General features: G+C 43.2%; 1 protein-coding gene across 1 annotated transcript in view; it reads left to right on the top strand.

Moving 5' to 3' along the window:
* Nucleotides 1-20525, top strand: part of CTNNA1 (catenin alpha 1) — a gene marked incomplete in the record, with an annotated part of 2307982 nt that overhangs the window by 1856566 nt on the left and 430891 nt on the right. The window contains 1 exon segment of the mRNA XM_044069565.1: nt 17550-17729. Within this exon segment, the coding sequence (XP_043925500.1) occupies nt 17550-17729 (180 nt within the window).

Raw genomic sequence — 20525 nt, forward strand, 5'->3', positions numbered from 1 at the left:
TGATGGATCCCCCTTTGTGCAGTGGGATAACTGTCGCTGTGCGCCATTCTGTGGGCACAAAGCCTGAGGTGAGGCTATGATTGAACATGCTACTTAGGTGGGGTACCAGTTTGTTCTGTAGTTCATGTAAAACGCAAATGTTGTCAGGTCCCATGGATGCTGTGTTCTTGGCTTTGGAGAGTGTTTTTTTTTTTTACCTGTGCAGCCGTGATTACAGGATTTTGCATTCTTCCGGTATAGAGGTGGACCCTTTAGGGGGTGAGGGGGGGTAAAGTTAGCACTGAACCTATCTGCCAGGATGTTGGCAATATCAGTTGGTTCTGTATGTTTAGTGTCATTGTGCTGTAACTCAGAGCAGATATGAGTGTTGCCATTGAGATTCTTGACATAACTATAGAATGCTTTGTGGTTGTCTTTAGAATCGGTGGCAATTTTGTTTCGTAGGATTTTGAGGGATCTCAGCTTCTTACTGAGGCTGACCAGGGGGTTCCTCCAATCATGGGATTTTATTCTTTTTGCAGCAGTTTCTTTCTTCTGTTGTAGAGTTTGTTTATGGCAGGGGACCGCCAGATTTGCTTCCTTTTTTTGGAGGATAGCATCTTGGTTCTGTTAGGGATAGCACAATCCATGCACTCGTGTAAGTGCTTATAAAGTGCATTTGTGCAGGATTCAGCAGTCGTACCTCTATTTTCCATCTGCATGGGTGTATTGAAGCTTGCTACTTCTGTCTTAAGAAGTGTGAAGTTGGCTTTGGAGAAATTTTTTAAGGTGGTTTCCCTAATGGGGGGTGGGGGCAGGATGTGGATGTCTCTTGTGGTCAGATCTGACCAATAAGGAATTGACCTCTGGTGTGCAACAGCAGTCACCCATGTTGGTAATGACCAGGTCTAGGATATTGCTGCCCCTGGTGGGGGTGTGGATAAGTTGAGCCAAGGCATTGGAATTAATGAATTCCAGAAAACGTTGAGCAAAAGAGTTGGTACATGAGTAGTTTTCCCAGTTAATGGTGGAGTAGTTGAAATCGCCCATTATTAGGGTGTTAGGTTGTACCCTAATATTTTCCATTGCATCAAGAAATGAGGAGTGGGAATCCTGGGGCATGGTGGGGGATCTGTAGCAAGCTACAGTTTGGATTGCGATATTGCCCAGAGTTGGTTGCACTTGGGTAATCTCGGATGCATTATGCTGAGCAACTAGCCTGGAGGTGTGGATATCCTTAATGAATGTGGACATGCCTCCGCCTTTAGTGTTTCAGTCCAGGTTAGGTTACTGAAAGTTGTGGTATGAATTATAGGCTGGTAATGCAGGGGTGCACTCTGGAGCCTTGAACCAGGTCTCTGTCACTGCACAGATGTCAATGTTCTCCATTTTAAGGAGTGCCTCGAGTGAGTGCATTTTGAGGTTTAGATTTCTAGCATTGAGTAACATTGCCCTCAGATTTTGCTTGCTTGTACCTGTTACTGTGGTGAATTTGTCATTTGAACCTTGCCTAAAAAAAGGCACTATAGGGGTGGCAAGAGCCTTGGCCAGTATCCGGAATCCCAAGGGCGACAGGTGCAGGCCATTTCTGGCAATGCATCGTGGTCTCTCGATTATGTCATCCCAGGCAGACAGATACTGGATCCACTTAGAATGACACTAGAAGCTTAGCCAATTGTTGGTCAATCATTTTGTCCTTGTACTGTGGTATCATTCTGGGTGATGGCTGGATGCTACTCAGGGCTAGGGTCATACCTTCCTGGGCTACAAGATCGGAGAGCTCCTCCATGTCTCTTTTCATGTAGTCCAGGGAGGTACGTTTCAGGTCATTCACACCAACATGGACAATGACAGAGTCATATTTGTACGTGTTGTGGAGTGACCTGAGTGCGTGCGTTATGTGGCGGATCATGACGCAGACAGGCAGCTGGCAGTAATTTTCTCCTTGTTTAGCCTGGTGAGTGGAACATCAGTGTGCCTGACTATAGTCACCTATGACTGGAGTGTTGGGTATGTTTTTTTTATGGGCTGTGGTTGGGTGGCACACTGGTTTGTGCGCTGTGTGTAATTTGGGTTGTGTTGGGGGGGGGTGGATGTTGCTTGCGTTTTTGCTTTGGAGGTCTCTGTTGCTTTGGCAGATTATTATTGAGAGCCTCCGTGAATGTAGATGTGTGTTTTTTGTTTGTGTGTGTTTTGGTGGTGTAGGGTTTGAGGGACTATGTGATGAGTGTTGTGGTGCAAGTGTTTACCCTCTCATCTTGACTGTCTAGTCCAGTCTTGGGTGAAGAGAGCTTTGCTTCTAGTTTGGCTATATAAGTGCATCTCTCACAGGTTGTAGTGTTGGGTGGTAGGAGGTGAGGGTTGTCTTTGTACATGAGGCAATTGCTGCATTGCCCCAAGATGCCCAGATTCATCAGGTAGACAGGAGAAAACGCTGGGAGCTTGACCCATAGACATGCCTGGATAGGTATTCATTAAGTACTAAAAACTGTTTTTCTTTAGACAAGTGAGGAAAGTTAAGTGCTGTAGTAATTTATAGCTTATTTAGTGCTTACAATGAGTTCTGAACAAGTGCTGAGCTCAGAGAAACAGATTTGAGTGCTAAAACTAAAAAAAAATGGCTAGTTCTAAGGGAAAATTTGAAGAGCAGACTTTATGGCGCCGGGAATATTTCTGCCCTAGCTAAGCAGCGATCCATAAAGTGCATTTTTTTTTTTAGTATAACAGTAGCAGATGAGCAAACTGATTTAAACAAGTTAACCAATAAAAAGCTAAAAACTGAGCCCCATTACAGCAGTCTTCGATCAGACAAGTTCTAACTGCACACTCCTGCCACTAGGGTGCAGGGGAACCTTCTCCAGAAAAAGATGGCCTGGATTAGTGCTCAAGTTGCACAAACAAAGCTAGATTCAGCAGATCTGAATCTAGTCTTGTGCTACAGCAAACAAGGCGTACCAGTTTCAGAAAGAAACAGTTCAAATAAGCAGGCACAATAAGCCTTTAACCAGAAACTTGCAGCTCAGAAAGGTAGAATCTACCCTCTCCTCCCACAAGAGTGCAGACCACACCTTCTTAATGTAAAATAACTGGCCCTAAGCCCAAGTGCTTAAACCAGAACTAATACACTTTTAGACTAACAAACACTAAGCCTTCAATCAGCAACTTTCAACTTTGTTCTGCCATAACAGTGAAGACCACAAACCTTCTTAATGTAAAACAACTGGTTTGAAGCCCAAGTGTTTAAACCAAAGGCTTAGAATAGCAGTTACAGTTTAATCAGGCTAACAAGCAGTAGTAAATGCAGCAGAATAAATGCACTTAAGTATTTTTAAAAACAGGCAGCAAAAGCAAAATAAAGTAGGAAGAAACACAAATACAGTAAAAGCAGATGAATAAAGTGCAATTTTTTTAGTAAAGTGCAAAGAGCGAGGAAGTGGGTTGGCCTTCTCAAATGTTCTGTCTGTATTAAGTAGAGTGAACACTAGACTGGGAGGGGTGCCCCAGATCAAATTTACAGTAGGGGGGCAGGCAACTGCAAAGCCACCAACTACACCACCACAAGAATAGGGAGGGGGGGGAACAGTTTCAGGACAGATGAGAACAGAAAGCAATGCCAGAAAATATATAAAATTCAGTCAGGCAAAATTAAGTTAAACAATTAAATAGACAGAAAAATAAAATACAGTACTGTCTTTAAAACTGCAAGTTTGTACTTAACTTCAGCTTCTAATATAGTTGATTGTAGTATACTGAGACATTTACAGCCAACTACCCAGATGTCCTTCAAGAATGCAACTGCAGTCATAACATATGGGTTGTCCTGCCTCAGGCAGCCCTCGGTCGGCCGAATTCCAAAGTCTGGGTCTGGCGTCGGCTGGTGTCGCCTCCTCTCAGACGTCACAACGGCTGGAGTATAAAGGCATCGGCCGACGCCATCTTCTTCAGTCTTTCTTGCCGCGCGGTGCCCGAAGCAGAAGCAGTTCGCAAGTGCCGGTCGGTCAGCTCCTGTGTTTTCAGTACCGAAGTCATCTAAAAGCTAAGTACCCCGTTGGGGAACATTTTTTCTTGCCTCAGCCGATGTCAGAACAAATTGAGAAAGTTAATAATTGTTTGTCTTGTGGTAAACAAATACCTCATAAGGACTTCCATTCTCTCTGCCTTCCTTGCCTGGGCCCAGACCACAGCGTCTCGGCCTGTGCTGCCTGTGCTTGCTTTAATAAGCACACTCTCACGCGCCGGGCAGAATTCGCCGAGGACTTTTTCGGTGAATCTTTTGCGTATATCATGCCGTCGGATCAACAGACAACCCAATCTGCTAAAAAAACGCAAGGACCAGGACCGACATCCTCGGCCCGCATCCACTACCGATGCTACTCTCAAACCCTCTGCTAGTGCTCCGGTCCCTTCGGAAGTGGTAAATCTACCGCTCCAGGCCGACGACTCAGCGTTAACACGGCCTTCGGTCTCGGATATTTCTCCGGTGCCAGTTGTTGATTTTCCTCCAGAAACCGAAGTTCTGGATCTACCCGACACCATTTCTGTGGACAAGGTTACGCCTGCACGTGGGGCTGCTAGGCCTCCTGTATCCATGTCCATCAAGGCCTTTGCACGTGCTAAGGCCGCCAGTCAGGCCAAGGCCCATCCTAAACCTACTGCCCAGGCCCCTTCTTTTGATAAGCAGATCATGTCTCTGGCTGCTGATCTTATTTCCCTTATCAGGGGGTCTCAGCCTCATCCGGAAAGGGGTTCTCAGCCACCTGTAGAGAAAAGGCCTAGAACTGAGCAGGCGGACGACCTCTCTTCGGATGAAGCCTCTGGGGATTCTGAACATTCTGATACCCAAGAAGAATCCTTCCAGGCCTACGAGGACTCTGATGCTGAGGAATCAATTCCCTCTGCCTCCCCTCCAGAGGATTTCTCATTTGGTGAAGTCCTGCATTCCATAAGGGAACATTTTCAATGGCAGGGCCAGGAATTCTCTGACTCCAGGAAAAGGCTTCGTTCCTTCCTCAAGCTTCCCCAGCACAGACCTTTGGCTATCCCACCTGTTATGGATGTTTTGGATGATGTTTTCTCTGACTCCTGTGCTAACCCTGATTCTCTTCCTCCGGCTCCTGTCAAGCCGGACAGATATTATAGGGTCCCTGACACTCACAAGCACCTTTTTAAGGCCCACTCTGTGGATCTAGAAACTATTTCACAGGGCCCCAAGGGAGTGGCTACCTCCTCAGTCAAAAACCCACTGCCAGCGGACAGAGAAGCAAGGTCCCTGGAGAGATGGGGTAAAAAAGTATATACCTCTACTACCTAGCCATGAGGTCACTAAACTGCCTTTTTCACATGTTTCAGTACCAGGATTTTCTCCTGGATGATTTACAGAAAAAGTTAGCCTCTCCTGAGCCTATTGATAAAAAGACATTGCAGGATCATATACATAACACTCAGCAGGTTAATAACCATTTTCTTCAATGTGGTTATGATGCACTGGAAGCTTCATGTAGGGCAGCTATGACTGGGGCTGTGATACGTAGACATGCTTGGTTAAAGGATCAGTCTTTGCCTGACCATGTTAAAGTAAAGTTACTTGATGCACCTTTGGAAAAACAGAAGCTTTTTGGTGCTAATGCACAAGATGTATTGAAATCCATAGAGGAAAAAGCAAAGTCAGTACAGACAGTCAATGATTTCCTTCAGGTTCAGCCACCCAGATTCAGCAGAAACTGGCCCTCAAAGAATTGGTCCTTCCCCGGCGCAGACAAGTTTCAAAGGGGAAAAAGCAGACGTGCCCGAGGTAGACGGCAATACCGAGGATCTTACAGGGGCCGCCAATGGCAACCTCCAAATCAAAGAAGTGGCGCAGACAGTTCAGCTGCACCACAAGGACAATCACAATGACTTGACTTTCGTTCCGCCTACAAATGTTCAAAGAGAAGCACCTTTGGGCGGAAAATTATCCTTATTCTCACAAAACTGGCATATCTTAACCAAGGACAACTGGATTCTGGATGTGATAGACAAAGGGTACAGATTCCACTTCCACACATTACCAATAAGACAAGGCATGCCAAACCTGCCACATCATCAAAAGGCAGAGGCACTCTCTCAAGTTTCCAAGCTGTTAAGTATAAAAGCAATAGAAAGGGTTCCTCCTCAGGAGCAAGGCCAGGGATTTTATTCAAGGCTGTTCCTTGTTCCAAGAAAAGAAAACAAATGGAGACCCATACTGGACTTGTCATCTCTAAACACTTTTCTCATAGTGCCAAAGTTCAAAATGCTGACGTTGCAGCAACTCCTTCCCATGCTGGGCAAGGGGTCTTGGCTGGTCACTCTGGACCTCAAGGAGGCATACCTGCATGTCCCAATCAGACAAAGCTGCAGAAGATACCTCAGATTTCTTGCAGGGACAGAGCATTATCAATTCTCAGCATTGCCGTTTGGCTTATCTACTGCGCCCAGAGTGTTCACGAAATGCCTGGCATCAGTAGTGGCACACTGCAGACTGCAGGGGATTCAAATATACCCCTACTTGGACGACTGCCTCATACAAGCAGACAACAAACAAACCTTAAAAGAAAATTTGGACTATGTCATGCATCTACTGCAGGCCTTGGGATACACAGTCAACATTCAGAAGTCAAGACTACTGCCATCCCAACAGATTATCTTCTTAGGAGCCAGACTGGACATGGAAAACCAAATGGCCTACCTCACAGAGGAAAAACAGCAGCATTTACCAGAGTACTTCAAAGGCCTAGCAAAACTCTCCCAGCTGACTGCAAGGAAAATCCTGCAGGCCCTGGGGTTCATGGCATCTTGCATCCTTCTGATACCTTTGGCAAGACCTCATATGAGAAAGCTGCAATGGTATTTAAAAAAAACTTATGGTCTCAACACAGCCAAAGCCTAGAGGACATAATATAGCAATAACCCACGCCTGGGTGTGGGTAATGCTAAATTTACCCACGGTTGGCGTGGTTTGGTCCCGAGGCGCCCGAGGACCAAACAAAGCCAACCGTGGTAATTTAGCATTACCACACCCAGAAGTGGGTTATTGCTATTATACCATGACATTATTTAAGAAAAGAAACTGTTACTTTTCTTAAATAATGGCATAGTATAATGCCTGTTTACTGCCCTTCCGCAGATGTCTGGCATCCGCGGCAGTTCTGATGTACTGCGCCTGCGCAGTACATCAGAGTTGTGAGCAAAGCAACGGAGAAAGCAAGATCTCCGTTGCTTTTATGTCTCGCTATGTTAAATGGGTTTAACATAGCGAGACAGTTTAAAATAAGCAACGGACATCTCCGCTGCTTATTTTAAAACTGTCTCGCCATGTTAAACTCATTTAACATAGCGAGATTCAAAAAGCAACGGAGATCTTGCTTTCTCCGTTGTTTTTAACATCGCTATGTTAAATGGGTTTAACATATGAGACAGCTTTAAAATAAGCAATGGAGATCTCCGTTGCTTATTTTAAAGCTGTCTCGCTATGTTAAACCCATTTAACATAGCGAGACAGTGTTTAAAAAAAACGAGTTATACTAATGGAAAAAAGTCCGGGCGACCGGACCTTTTTCCATTAGTATAACTCGATTTACAACGGGCACGCTGGCCAATCAGCGTGCACGTTTTGGGGGGATCATGGTATAATCCCACTTATTCCATGTCTGCAAAAAGAATTTTTATGGTGGGCTCAAGCCAGTCAGCTAAACAATGGCATGCCTTTCAACAGACCTCAAGCAGGCCAAATGATTACAACAGACGCCTCAGACCATGGATGGGGGGGCGCACATGGAGGGCAGTTGCATTCAAGGGCAATGGACCCCAAAGGAAAGACATCTGCACATAAACCAAAAGGAAATGTTGGCAGTGATACATGCAACCGAGACTTTCGAAAAATCACTACAACAAGGGCATTTGCTAATAAGGACAGACAAACACCACTGTCATGTGGTACATAAACAAGCAGGGAGGCACTCATTCTTATCCCCTCTGCAGACTAACAATGCTTCTCTGGGAAAAATCCCTGAGCCTGAAGATACATTTACAATCCCAGTTTGTACCAGGCAAGGACAATGTACTGGCGGACAACCTGAGCAGAAATTTCATGGATCCACACGAATGGATGCTGCACCCTCACATTTTCTCTCAACTGACAAAGACATGGGGAAGACCGGATGTAGATCTTTTCGCTTCCCACTTAAATCATCACCTGAAAAAGTTCTGCACAAGGACTCACCATCCTCTAGCCTGGAAAGCGGATGCTCTCTCCTTCAGCTGGATTTCTCTAAAAATTTATGCATTCCCTCCTCTGCCTCTGCTGACCAAGGTGATTCTGAAGATCAAAGCAGAACAACCAACAGGTATATTGATAGCTCCAGACTGGCCAAGGCAACACTGGTACCCATTGCTATTGACCATAACTCGGACCAAACCATGGCCTCTGACCCTATGGCCCCTGCTCCTAATGCAACACAATTACAGGACTGTACATCAAGACCTGAAATCATTACATCTGACAGCCTGGAGGCTAACATGATTTCTCCACCTAACTCTCTTTCAAAATCAGTTCAAGAAATCTTGCTGGAAGCACGCAGACCTTCCACCAGAAAAAACATATTCAGCCAAGTGGAAGAGATTCAGCATCTGGAATGCAAACAGGGGTCAGGACACAGCCTTACCAAGTATACCTCAGATTTTAGAATACTTGGCAGAACTACTTCATACTGGACTCTCATATTCTTCAATAAAGATTCATGCCTCAGCAATCTCAGCAAAATACAACTGTGACCCTCCAGTGTTTTCTCATCCTTTGCTAAGACAGTTTCTAAGAGGAATAAAGAATATCAAACCTCCCAGAAAACAGCCAGTACCTGCATGGGACCTCAATTATGTGTTGGAAAAATTAACTCTTACTCCATTTGAGCCAGCAGCAAGTTCAGAAATGCAATTTCTTTCATGGAAGACGGCCTTCTTATTGGCAGTCACATCTGCAAGAAGAGTTTCGGAGATACAGGCACTCATGGCAGTGCCTCCCTTCCTCATTTTTCATCAAGACAGAGTTTCTCTAATGACCAATCCTACTTTCATGCCCAAAGTTATTTCCAGGGTGTCTCTAAATCAAGCTGTTCACCTGCCTACATTCTTCCCCAATCCTCAAAATAGTGGGGAAAAGCTACTGCATACTTTGGACATACACAGACAACTACGTTACTACTTGGACAGAACTAAGGCCACCAGAAACTCTGACCAACTGTTTGTAGCCTATGCTGCTTGAGTGCAAGGAAAAGCAATCTCCAAACAAACAGTTTCAAAATGGATTGGACATTGCATCAGATTCTGCTATTCTTTCCATGGAAAAGGTGTGCCAGCCAATATTAGGCCACATTCCACCAGAGCTATAGCCACTTCCACAGCTTTCCTAAGAGGAGTGGCAACAAAGGACATTTTAGAGGCTGCTACATGGAGCTCCGTGCATACATTTACCAAGCACTACAACCTGCCCTTATATTCCAAATCCCGAGCAGGCTTTGCCTTGGCAGTCTTGCAGGGGATTTTAGCTACACCATCCTTATTTTAGTTCCATCCACCCCCAGCTTGGCTATGGTATTCAACCCATATGTTATGACTGCAGTTGCATTCTTGAAGGACATAGTACAGTTTTGTACCTACCATAAATGTAGATGTCCGATAGATATGCAACTGCAGTCGGATTTTCCCTCCCTCCCCTCTGTATCCTTCTTTTTGGGTCCCTACCCCTTTTCCCATTAGCTGGGGGTATTCCTGTGGTGTATCTGTTTATTACTGTTGTGCATGTTGGGGATTATTTTTATCCATTTACCAAATTTAGCCTTCCCAGGAGGGCACCTGGCATCTGGGGCAAGAAACACTGAAGAAGATGGTGTTGGCCGATGTCTTTATACTCCAGCCGTTGTGACATCGGAGAGGAGGCGACACCAGCCGACACCGGACCCAGACTTTGGAATTCGGCCGACCGAGGGCTGCCTGAGGTAGGACAACCCATATGTTATGACTGCAGTTGCATATCTATCGGACATCTACATTTATGGTAGGTACAAAACTGTACTTTTTCTATGTTTTTCCTGAGAGTTCGTATCATCCAGGAAGGGAAAGTCAGAGTGGGAGGCAGATTCCCCATAAAGATAGACCTGTGAAGTCCTGATCTGCTTAGGTGATACGATTGACAGTACCCAGTGTACCATTTGTCAGGCTTTTGTTTTGAAAACTCTTTGCAGTCATCTGTCTTGGTTGCCCATCTAACTGGAGAACCAGTGTCTTAAGATTTTGACTGAGTACTGTGGCTGAATCTGCCTGCCCCAAGGTACAGCAGTCTGTTAAAAAGAAGTCTAAAAAGTCTCTGCCTGATTCTGATGCAGTTCAGCTTCCTGCAGACAACTGTCCCTTGAGGTGGCTGAAAGCCCTGAAGAACATGCAGTGCTGATGCTGGTTTTCTCTGCCATGATCCCGTTGGAGGCTGGCATGGAACTGGCTTCTTGCACATCCTCTGAGGCTGTGCAGAATTCCACCACAGACATTGGGGGGGGGGGGGGACTACAGCTGATCATTTCCAAACTGCCTAAGGGAATTCCCCAGATTCCCGATAGAGGAGTGATTCCTGGTACCTTTATATAGTGCCTAAGCATGACTCTGAGCCTCCTAGGTAGGTCAAAGCTGATGTCCCATTAAAAAAGAAGCAGAAAACTAAGCATATACCTCCCATTGTTAAAAAGCCTCATAAAGAAGGCAGGATTTTACCCAGGGTTTGTTCAATGCCTTGATGGCCTTTAAGCCTCTTCAGGGATTATATGTTCCTGGTTCTCCTTGGTCTTCTGCCCCAGCCAAAAGAACTCTGGAATGTGATTTCTCAGATAAGGAGTTGGATTTGGGAGATGAACCTTGGCAAATTCCTCATAAATGAATGTACTCTCTGACTATGGGTCAGAGGAAGAGGATTCCTTGAGCCCTGACCCCCCCCCTTTAGGAGTCCTTTGGAAACATGGTGGCTCACATGGAGCATTTTAAATATCATTGCTCGCAGATCTCTGACATCCAAAAGCGGTATTATGAGCGGTTACAAATGGAATCTTAAATTGTCTGCTGTTTCCCCCTGTTCTGACTGCTTTGCTGGATATGTTTGCAGCTGTGTCTTTGACTTCTGGATCCCAGCTACAAGTCCTCAAGAAGCCTGACCACTTTTATAAAGTGCTTGAGGCCTTTACATACCTTCACAAGTGTCCTCCTTCAGATCCTGCTATGGTTTCCATTTCTACTGGCAAGACACCCAAGCTTTTATCCTTTGTCTCAACTTGGGGGGTTTTGTCAGACCTGCCTGACTCTGAAAGCAAGACTACAGCCCTTTCCTTGTTGAGTTCCACTTTGCAGTTAGCTAGTTACTGTATCATATGTAGTTAGGAAGCAGTTGATGCATCATCTAGAGCTGCTGCTTCAGGTTCAGTTATGAGGATGTACTCTTGGCTTCTCTTGCAGGCCTTACATGGTGATATTAAAGCTAAACTCCTAGATGCTCCTTTGGACATGCAAACGTTTTTTGATGCTGCTCCTGATGTGTTGAAGACTCTTCATGACAAAGGTAATGTTATGCAAGAGATTAATTTTTTTTCTCCTGTCCCCAAATTTCAGAGAAATTATTCTTCTAAATCGGCCTTTGTTCGTAGGCAACCTTGTCAGCCTCCTTTTAAAAAAAAAAAAAAGCTTTCTAAGTGCATGTTTTCTGATAAGCTCACCCAGATTCTAAGAACCAAATACCCTTTTTCAGGACAAATCTACCTTCATCTTACATATTTTCTCCCTCCACCCGCCACCACCCCCCTTGGTCAGGTTCCCTTATCTCTCAGGCTATCGCAGTAAGTTACTGTAGATTCTTTGGTACTTTCCATTATCCGTCATGATTATTTTATGGAATGGAAATCCCCCTCCCTTTAGGTCTTCCTCAACCACCTTCCTTTGTTTTCTGTGGTCCTGCAAGATCTAGTGGATCAGGAAACTGTCTAACCTATTCCAGAATTCCAACAAGGGACGGGATTTTATTCCAGGATGTTTCTGGTTCCCAGAAAGAGGAGTTATGGAGACCTGTGCTTGGTCTATCCTTTCTGAACGCCTTTCTAAAAATTCCTTCATCAGGATGCATTTCTGGTCTCTCTCTAGATCTATAAGACTCCTATCCTCATTCACCCTCTCTTCAGGAAGTTTGTACATTTGTTTCTTCCTCTCCTTTTCAGTTATTCACCAGATGTCTGGCCCCTTTGTTAGCTTTTGCAGGCTTCAGGAAATCCATATATTCTCATATCTGGACAGCCTGCTTCTTCATGCTCCCTCCAGTTCCTCTAAAACCCTGTCTCAAACTCTAATTTCATTGGTGATTTTGGCAGATCATCCTCATTCCAGGCCTGCGTTTTCATACTCCTACACCTACTCAAGAGCTTTTCACAGACACTTCCAGTCAGGGGAGGGAAGCATCTTCCAACATTCTGAAGGTTCGTGGTCTCTGGCCCCTTCTTCAGTGGTCAGACCACATCAACATAAAAAAATGGTGCTTATTTTTGCAGTACAGTCCTTCCATTCTGTTTGGAGTCCAGGCACTATTTACAGGCAATATGCCAGTAAATGTGATACATCAACAAATAGGACACAATGTCTCGTTGTCTTCAGGCTTGAGACTTGCAATCCACTGTCAGATAACTCTTCAGATGGTCTGCATTTCAGAATACAACCTTGTGGCAGACTCTCTTTGCAGGTCCAGGAAACAACCTCATGAATGCATGCTTCACAAAGAAGTGTTTCTGAACATGGTACATCTGTGGGGTATTCCTCAAGTGAATATTTTTGTGTCTCCTCTTTAATCAGACAACTTCTCAATTCATTCGAGTGCCAAGTCCTCTTAGGAGGACGCCACACCTTTTCCTTGGAGGGGGAATGTTCCTATGTGCTTACCCTCCTCTTCTGCTTCCCAGGGTCACGCACAAAATCATGAAGGCCTCCCCCAGAATCTTACTGACGACTCCCTTTTGGCCCAGATAGTGTTGGTTCACCTTTCTCTTTCACCTGACCAGGAGCAATTATCACAAGTTTCCTCACCGGATGGATCTTCTCACACAAGACACAGGTTCTGTCTTTATCCTCATTTGTCCACCATTCATTTGACACTTTGAACGATAAGGTGAATTAAAACCCTTTACACAGGAGGTCAGGAAACCTATTTAGCCATATAGTGTTTTCTGGGAGTGGAAGAGATTTTTTTTTTTGGTGTTTCAAGAGACACCAAGGTCCCTTCTCTGTGTGTGTGTGTGTGTGTGTGTGTGTGTGTGTGGGGGGGGGGGGGGGGCCTTCAGTCCTTTTATTTTTCTTGTGTGCACTGTTCCATAAGCTCACTTGTTAGCAGTCTCCACTTGTCTGCCCTTGAAGCCACTGCTGGCCTCTCATTTTAAGGTTAAACAATTCCTTAAAGCATTCTTTGTATCGGGCCCCCAGTCAAACCTGTTTCTCTCTCTTGGGGCCTTATTTTGTCCTTAAAGTTAACTCAAGCCCTTTTTGAGCCCACTGCTGCCTCCTTGCAACATTGTACCTGGAGGACTGTTTTATTGGTGGCTGTTTGGCCAAGAGAGTTTATGAACTTCAGGCTTTGACGGGTCCTCCCTTTTTGATTTTTCATAGAGACAGGGTGTCTTCATACTAATCCTTTTATTCCCAAGGTGGTTAATGTGTTGTCCTTCAGTCTAACTCCCTTCCTCTCTTCCTTCTCCACAATCTGCTAGTGAGAAGGTACTTCATACCTTGGATTTGCATGGCTCAGAAATTATTTGGGTAAGACAAAGGCTGTCCAAGAATTTAAGTTTTTTATTTCTTTTAATACCGGGGCTTTGGGTTTGGCGGTTTCTAAGCAAACCATCTCCTCCTGGATTTTTAAGGCCATTTCTTTTTTCTGTTTGTTTCTTTCATTGCAAAAAGCTTTTAACTTCAGTTAGAGCTCATTCTACAAGAGCAGTAGTCTCTTCTGGAGCTTCCTTCAAGGGTCTGTGTGCTAGATCCATTCCAGAACCTGTTACTTGGTTCTCTCTCCACACTTCACAAAACACAAGTTGGATGTGATTTCAAGAGCCAGAGAAGGGGTTTGCTAGAGCTGTCCTTCATGGGTTTGTGGAGGGTTCCTCTGTATCTTCCTCCTCCCATCCTTTACAGTAACTTTGGTAACCCCCCCCCCCACATGTGATGAATACTGCAGCAGTGATAAGGAAGGACATAGTACACTTGTGTAAGATCTTACTGTAATCGTAGATGTCCTTTTCACTGTTGCAGTATTCAGTTCTTCCCTTCTGCTCCCTTTATATATCTTTTTCTGTTGAGAACACAATGCTGGCTAAGGGTTCTTTTCCTCTCTTGCCCTGTTTTCCTTTTTACTTCCCTCCTGGATATGCACGTCTTTCTTTATACTAGGGTTGCTGTACTTCTCCTGGGGCACTTCAGTTCTGTCTATTGAGCATACATATGTCACCCTTATGTGGTACACCTGCATGGGGAGAATACACTGGATGTATTATGCTGGGCAGGTGTAAATGGTTTGGTATACTGACCAGACTTTGGCAGGAAATCCCATATGTAATAAGTATTGCAACAGTGAGAAGTAGGACATCTGCTTTCATGTTAAGATCTTACACAACTGTAATTTCTCCCCTGCCTGGCTTCTCCAGTACCCATGCCGCTAATCATACACTGCTGCTCTTTGATCGTCGGGCCTTTATCCTTTTATACTACAGGGCCAGGCTCATACTCTGTCCTGTGTTGCACATCTGATGGTATGCATGTGGAGAACGGCAACCCCATGGTTCATCATTTGTGCCATAGATGTATTGTTAACTGGGTTATTCCCATTAAGCCAGTGTCATCCTTTCAGGGGATACTTGAGGTCTTATACTGACTAGGGGGAAATTTGTCCAAAACCTCAGGGAACTTCCTCTACTCTCTTTTTTAAGTTTTGTGGGGTCTTTAACATTATCTGAGCTACCATCACTCAGGCAGATGGGACCTCAATTTAGTGTCTCATTTGAAGGCAGGCACACTCAGGAGTAATGGAAAATTAAATTACCTGCTCTGGGAGTAGAACTCAAGCCTTCTGATCTTCCAGTACCAGAGGTGATGGTGCTACTTATTGAGCCACTGACAATTTTGTTAAACATTACCTTTGTGGTAAAAGGCCTTTGCTGTCTAGTATAACTTTTGAAAGCTTAGCTGCATATAGTACTGTAAAGACATTTCTCTGCTAAAATGAAAGTCAGAAATGAGCTAATTTTTTTAAAGCATATGTCTAGCACTAGAAAGCAAGACTTGATCAGCATTTTTTCTTAAGGCTAGAGTGGCAAAAGGGAGCCGTCAGAACCTGGCTAAGTTAAACTCCATCCTTGTCCATTTGCTGGTTAGCTTTGTTCATATGTTCATGCTTACTGTGCATTGCATCTTATCTTCCCCATGTAATTTGAATAGATTTATTTTTTTTACTTGACACATTGTAGATGTTGGGTTAACTATCATGATTTTCTTTGATCTGTATGCCTATGTTCTGACTGTAGAGCTTGCTGATGTGGGCAGTGTAGTCTCTTAAGCTTAAACTAGCACTTAAGCATACTAACATTTTATAGATTATTTCATTTCCCTGTTAGGTTTTACTGGTACATTCTTGCATATCTTCTCAATGTGGTCAATGTTAAGTTGTTTCTTGTGGAGATTGTAGCTTACGTCTTGAAAGGGATACTGTAAATGCATTGCTCTGTTTACTGTACCAAAAAACTGAATTGTTCACTTTTCTGTTTAGGCAGTAAGAGTGTTGTCTTTCTCTGTTTCTTCACCACATTTGTTGTGCCGTCGCTATAACTGAGGTTATTCTTTTCCGTTTGGGACATGGAATCTTAAGGACTTTTTGGTCTTTTTTTATTTGCACTGTGACATTGTAATAACCAAAACCTTCATTATGGCTGAAGTCAGCATATTCTGCTATTTGGAAACAAATTCATGAACAAATATGGTTGAGATCAAGCCAATCATGGAAAATGACTTGCAGGAAAATGCTGCCAAATTATTTTTATTGGATGGTATAGGACTATGTTTTAGGAAAAAAAGAAGAAACCGGTATCTTCCAGATACATAACTAATGACTTGTACACATTTAAAATGTTTGTATAAAAATCCAGATATTAAGACATGGACATTATTTCCTATTGCTTGTACACAATAATGACACATTTGATAAGAAAATTAATATCTTCAAAGAAAGAAACTTAGTTTATTGGTATTGATTAATAGTTTCAGGCAGAGTTCTGTCAGTGAGTCATATGAATAAATATAACATTGAAACTGATATGTGGTTAATATTAGAAGTTTTAAGGCAATATATTACCAGTAAACTGGAGTTGATGCAACATTCAGTTAGACAAGAAGTTTCTAAATTTATTGAATTCTTGATATCTATAGTAAATCAACACAAGGAAAAGGTTACTTCTCTAAAATGAATAAATAAAAATATGAAAATTTGCCATAAAAATAATTTTTGGGACTATTCTAGAACAGTTAACCATATTTCTATTGAAAATGATAAACTAATACTTCAAAATTAACTTATCTTTCCTTACATTGGAAACTTAATTCATAGAACATGTATTTTACCTCATAAAATGAAATTAATGTTTGGTCTTGACAGTAGTTGTTGATGCAAGTTAAAAGCAGACTGGCAGCATATGTTTTATGATTTGCACATTGCTCAGTGAATATTGGCATAAAATAAATTTTCTTCCAGACTGCTTTCAGTGACTATTTTCAGTTAACCAAATCACTAATTTTATTTAATTTTCCTATTCCTAAGTGTGTTCCTAGAAAAAAAAATCTCACTTGTTTGGACCTTGTTAGCTATAGCTTGAAAAATAATTACCATCAACTGGAAAGGTGAATCTTCTCCTACCTTCAGTGTGTTCAAGAACTTAACACTATCCGTCTCCCAGATGAAAGTTACTACCGTTAGGATGAGAACTGAAAGGATTACTTCATATTATAATTCCTGGTTAAAAATAGTGGAACTACTGGAGAAAATGGACTGTTTTTCATCTGAGAATGTTGTGTAATATGTATTATCCAAATACTTTTAGTTGGCTAGACACCTTCGTAAATATTATCCAAATACTTTTAGTTGGCTAGACACCTTCGTAAATAGTTTTTACTGTTCGTTTGCTGTTATGAAAGTTGTTCAAAATGTGTATAATTTCAATGTAAGAATTTTTATTTAAAAATTCAATAACAATATTTGAAGGAGTAATAACCAAAACCTAAGTTTGTACCTCTTGTGTTTAGGCCCTGGCGAGTGTAACCTCTGTCTTGCTTGGGGCCCTTGCATATATGCACTGTACATGTGCTAGAACTGCAAACTGACTTGTGTACAGCCCATGAGGAATGTTTGTTACAACTGAAAGGCTTACTTTAATAGTTTGTGTCTTGGTGGGCATTGATCTTTTGGTAGCATAAAAATGACGTGTGCTTTTTTTCTCATTTAGGCCATCATGGCACAGCTTCCACAGGAGCAGAAGGCCAAAATTGCAGAACAAGTTGCCAGCTTTGAACAGGAGAAAATCAAATTGGATGCCGAGGTCTCCAAATGGGATGACAGTGGAAATGACATCATCGTTCTGGCCAAACAGATGTGTATGATTATGATGGAGATGACTGATTTTACAGTTAGTTTTGTATTGCTTTGAACTGTATGCTTTTGGTATTAAAGGTCTGTGTTTACTTGCATCAGATGTATTCAGTGACCATCTGTGGGAAAAACTTGTGCTTTGCTTTATACACACACTGACATTTGTGCTGTGTACTAATACAAGCACCCAACATTAAATAAAAATGTGGTACACAGCATTGTTTTGTGCTGCTATGTACACACATTTATCAGTCTGTGCAGTGCAAAGCCCTGCAGAACTTTTACCTATAGAAGAGAACTCCAGGATATTTTTACTGTACTGCTAAAGGTGTTATAACTTTGAGGCTTGAGTACTGTGCAGAATTCAAAGAAGCAGCAAAATAAAGCAAATGACTGTCATTCATTCTCTGATGTATGCTGTATCTATTTCTGACTACAAGAAAGCCAGGACCCATCACACTTGCACACTGTAATGCATGTCACACATACTTGTTCACACTATGGAGGATCACTAGTGTACCTACTACATGCCTTTGGGATGTGTGACTAAGCAAGCACCTCATGAGAACCTGTACAGAGTCCACACAGAAAAAACCCCAGCTGAGAACCAGTCCTCTCAGAAATAAATGTCTACTCTATTTAAAAAAAAAAAAAAACCTCACCAAATGGAACCGGCTAAAGTAAAAGTAATTTAGAAAAATATTGATTAATGATGTCATTAAAGAAAAAGGAATCCTCACTATTGGACTCAAGTCATGGAGTCTTGAACAAGTTATGGTTGGCACACATCTTCCGCGGTCTTCCAAAAATAGGATTAGGCAGAGAGTCGTAGAAGTGCCCATGGAACCTCTAGTTTTGTTGGAGCATTTGAGATTTACAGTGAATCAGGCAGTTGCCATTCTAAAAGCTGCGGTGGTGCATTGATAGCGTTGCCTCACAGCAAGAGGTTCTCCCGTTCAGTTCTCTGCTGGAGCGGAGTGCCTTCTGTGTGGAGTCTGCATATCCTTCCCACGGTCGAGTGGCATTCGAAAGACATGCGTAAATGGGCGTGCCTTCTTTGAAGGTTAGGCGTCGGGCTGGCACCTCTGCACCATAAAAATCTACTGCCAATCATTAGCGGACACGAGTTTCGCTGTGGCGACCCCTAACCTGGAAATGCCAAAAGAAGAAAGAAGGCAGTTGCCATTCTGTTGAGTACCTTCCTAAAGTTGTTATGGACATCAAGGACTAGATGCTCCAGATTGGTCATCTTAGGAATCATTGGTGCAGTCGTAACATTTGGAATCTTGGTAGTAGCCAAGGTCTGACATCCAGCCCATTTTGCCAAGCGTTACATGCACGCACGCATGCACGCACACACACACACACACACACACACACACACACACACAGACAATAGGCTCCTCCTCCCTGGTTGTAAGCATAACCTCTGTATAAGGATATGCCATTTTGCCCAATCTACAGTTCTTTTTGTCTTGACTAGAATAATTATGGTCTGTAGTGTACTCAAAGGTATCAAAGTTTTTATTGGTTCAGTCTCGCTCTGGCAATGGGTAGGTAATTACCACCCCCCCATGATGATTTTTTTTTCTCTTTTTGTAATTGCAGATTTTGCCTCTGTTTGGTTTAGCTGCTATTTCTACTGTACTGCTTTTGATCTGTTGACAGGCAGAGGGCCTAGTGAAGTATGTCTTCCCCTAACTAAAAGAAAATACGTAGTGTGGACTTCTGGGGCTAGAAGAATGTAAAGGTTTTTACTCAACCCTATTCCTAGTGTCAAAGAGAGAATGGTACCTATAGGCTGTCTTTGACCTGTCCAAACTAAACCAGTTTGAGTCCTTCAAAATTCGAATGCTAAACTTGCATGCCGTCCTGCGCCTGTTTTTCCCTTTGTCTTGAAGGTCACTGGATCTGAAGGATGTTTACATGCATGTTCCTTGCACAGGAGCTCACAAGTACTTTCCCAGATTCAAGGTGGATTATCTCACTGTCAGTATACCCATTGGTTTAGGTACTGCACACAGTCTTGATAGAATGCCTGGCTTTAGTAATAGCTTTCTGCATAGCCAAGAACTTGCTCTTCTGTATACTTACTTTCATAGCTGTCTTACAGGTGAGTTTCAGAGGGAGTTACAGACCTCTACACTCTTGGGTTGTTTTCAGAATCTTGGATATTCCTTCATTCTCCATAAACCGCATCTGGAATCCCTCAAGAGGGTATGCATCTGGGGGTTCATGTTGGACTCCTAAAAACTCTTTCTACCACAGAACAAAGCAGCCTTCCTTGTCAATTTGTTTTGAGATACTGGAGGCACTCTATCACAGTAAGATCATTTAAGGATCCAGTGGGTATCTCCATCTTTCTGGATCCTGTAGCAAGGTTGCACTGCAGTGTTACTTCAGGAGTGTCTGACGTCCGCCATTCTCTTGTCCCCTGTGTAGTGCAAAAAATGTTGCAATGCAGTCTTAAGGTGAAGGTGATTTGGGGTACTCTTGTTGTAGGGACTCTGTGGCCCAGATGGTGACCATAGATGCCTCACATCTGGCCTGGGAAACCCCCTTACCCAGTCTGAGGTCAGGATAGATGTAACCACAGCCACATAAAGAGGTACATCAGATTCAAAGAGATGATTGTCATCCTGGCTGTATTGACCTTTTGAAGACCTTATCACAGACACTACTACTGTGGTAAGTAAATAGCGAGCTGGGTGGGGGGGTGAAACGCACACAAGCACTTACACACACACTGTCTCTCACACACACACACGCCCTCACACACACACACTCACTCACAAACTCACTCACACACGCGCTCTCTCACTCATACACACAC

This window comes from Protopterus annectens, chromosome 4.part0, assembly GCF_019279795.1.
Source record: "Protopterus annectens isolate FY-2018-M chromosome 4.part0, PAN1.0, whole genome shotgun sequence".
Taxonomy (NCBI): domain Eukaryota; kingdom Metazoa; phylum Chordata; order Ceratodontiformes; family Protopteridae; genus Protopterus; species Protopterus annectens.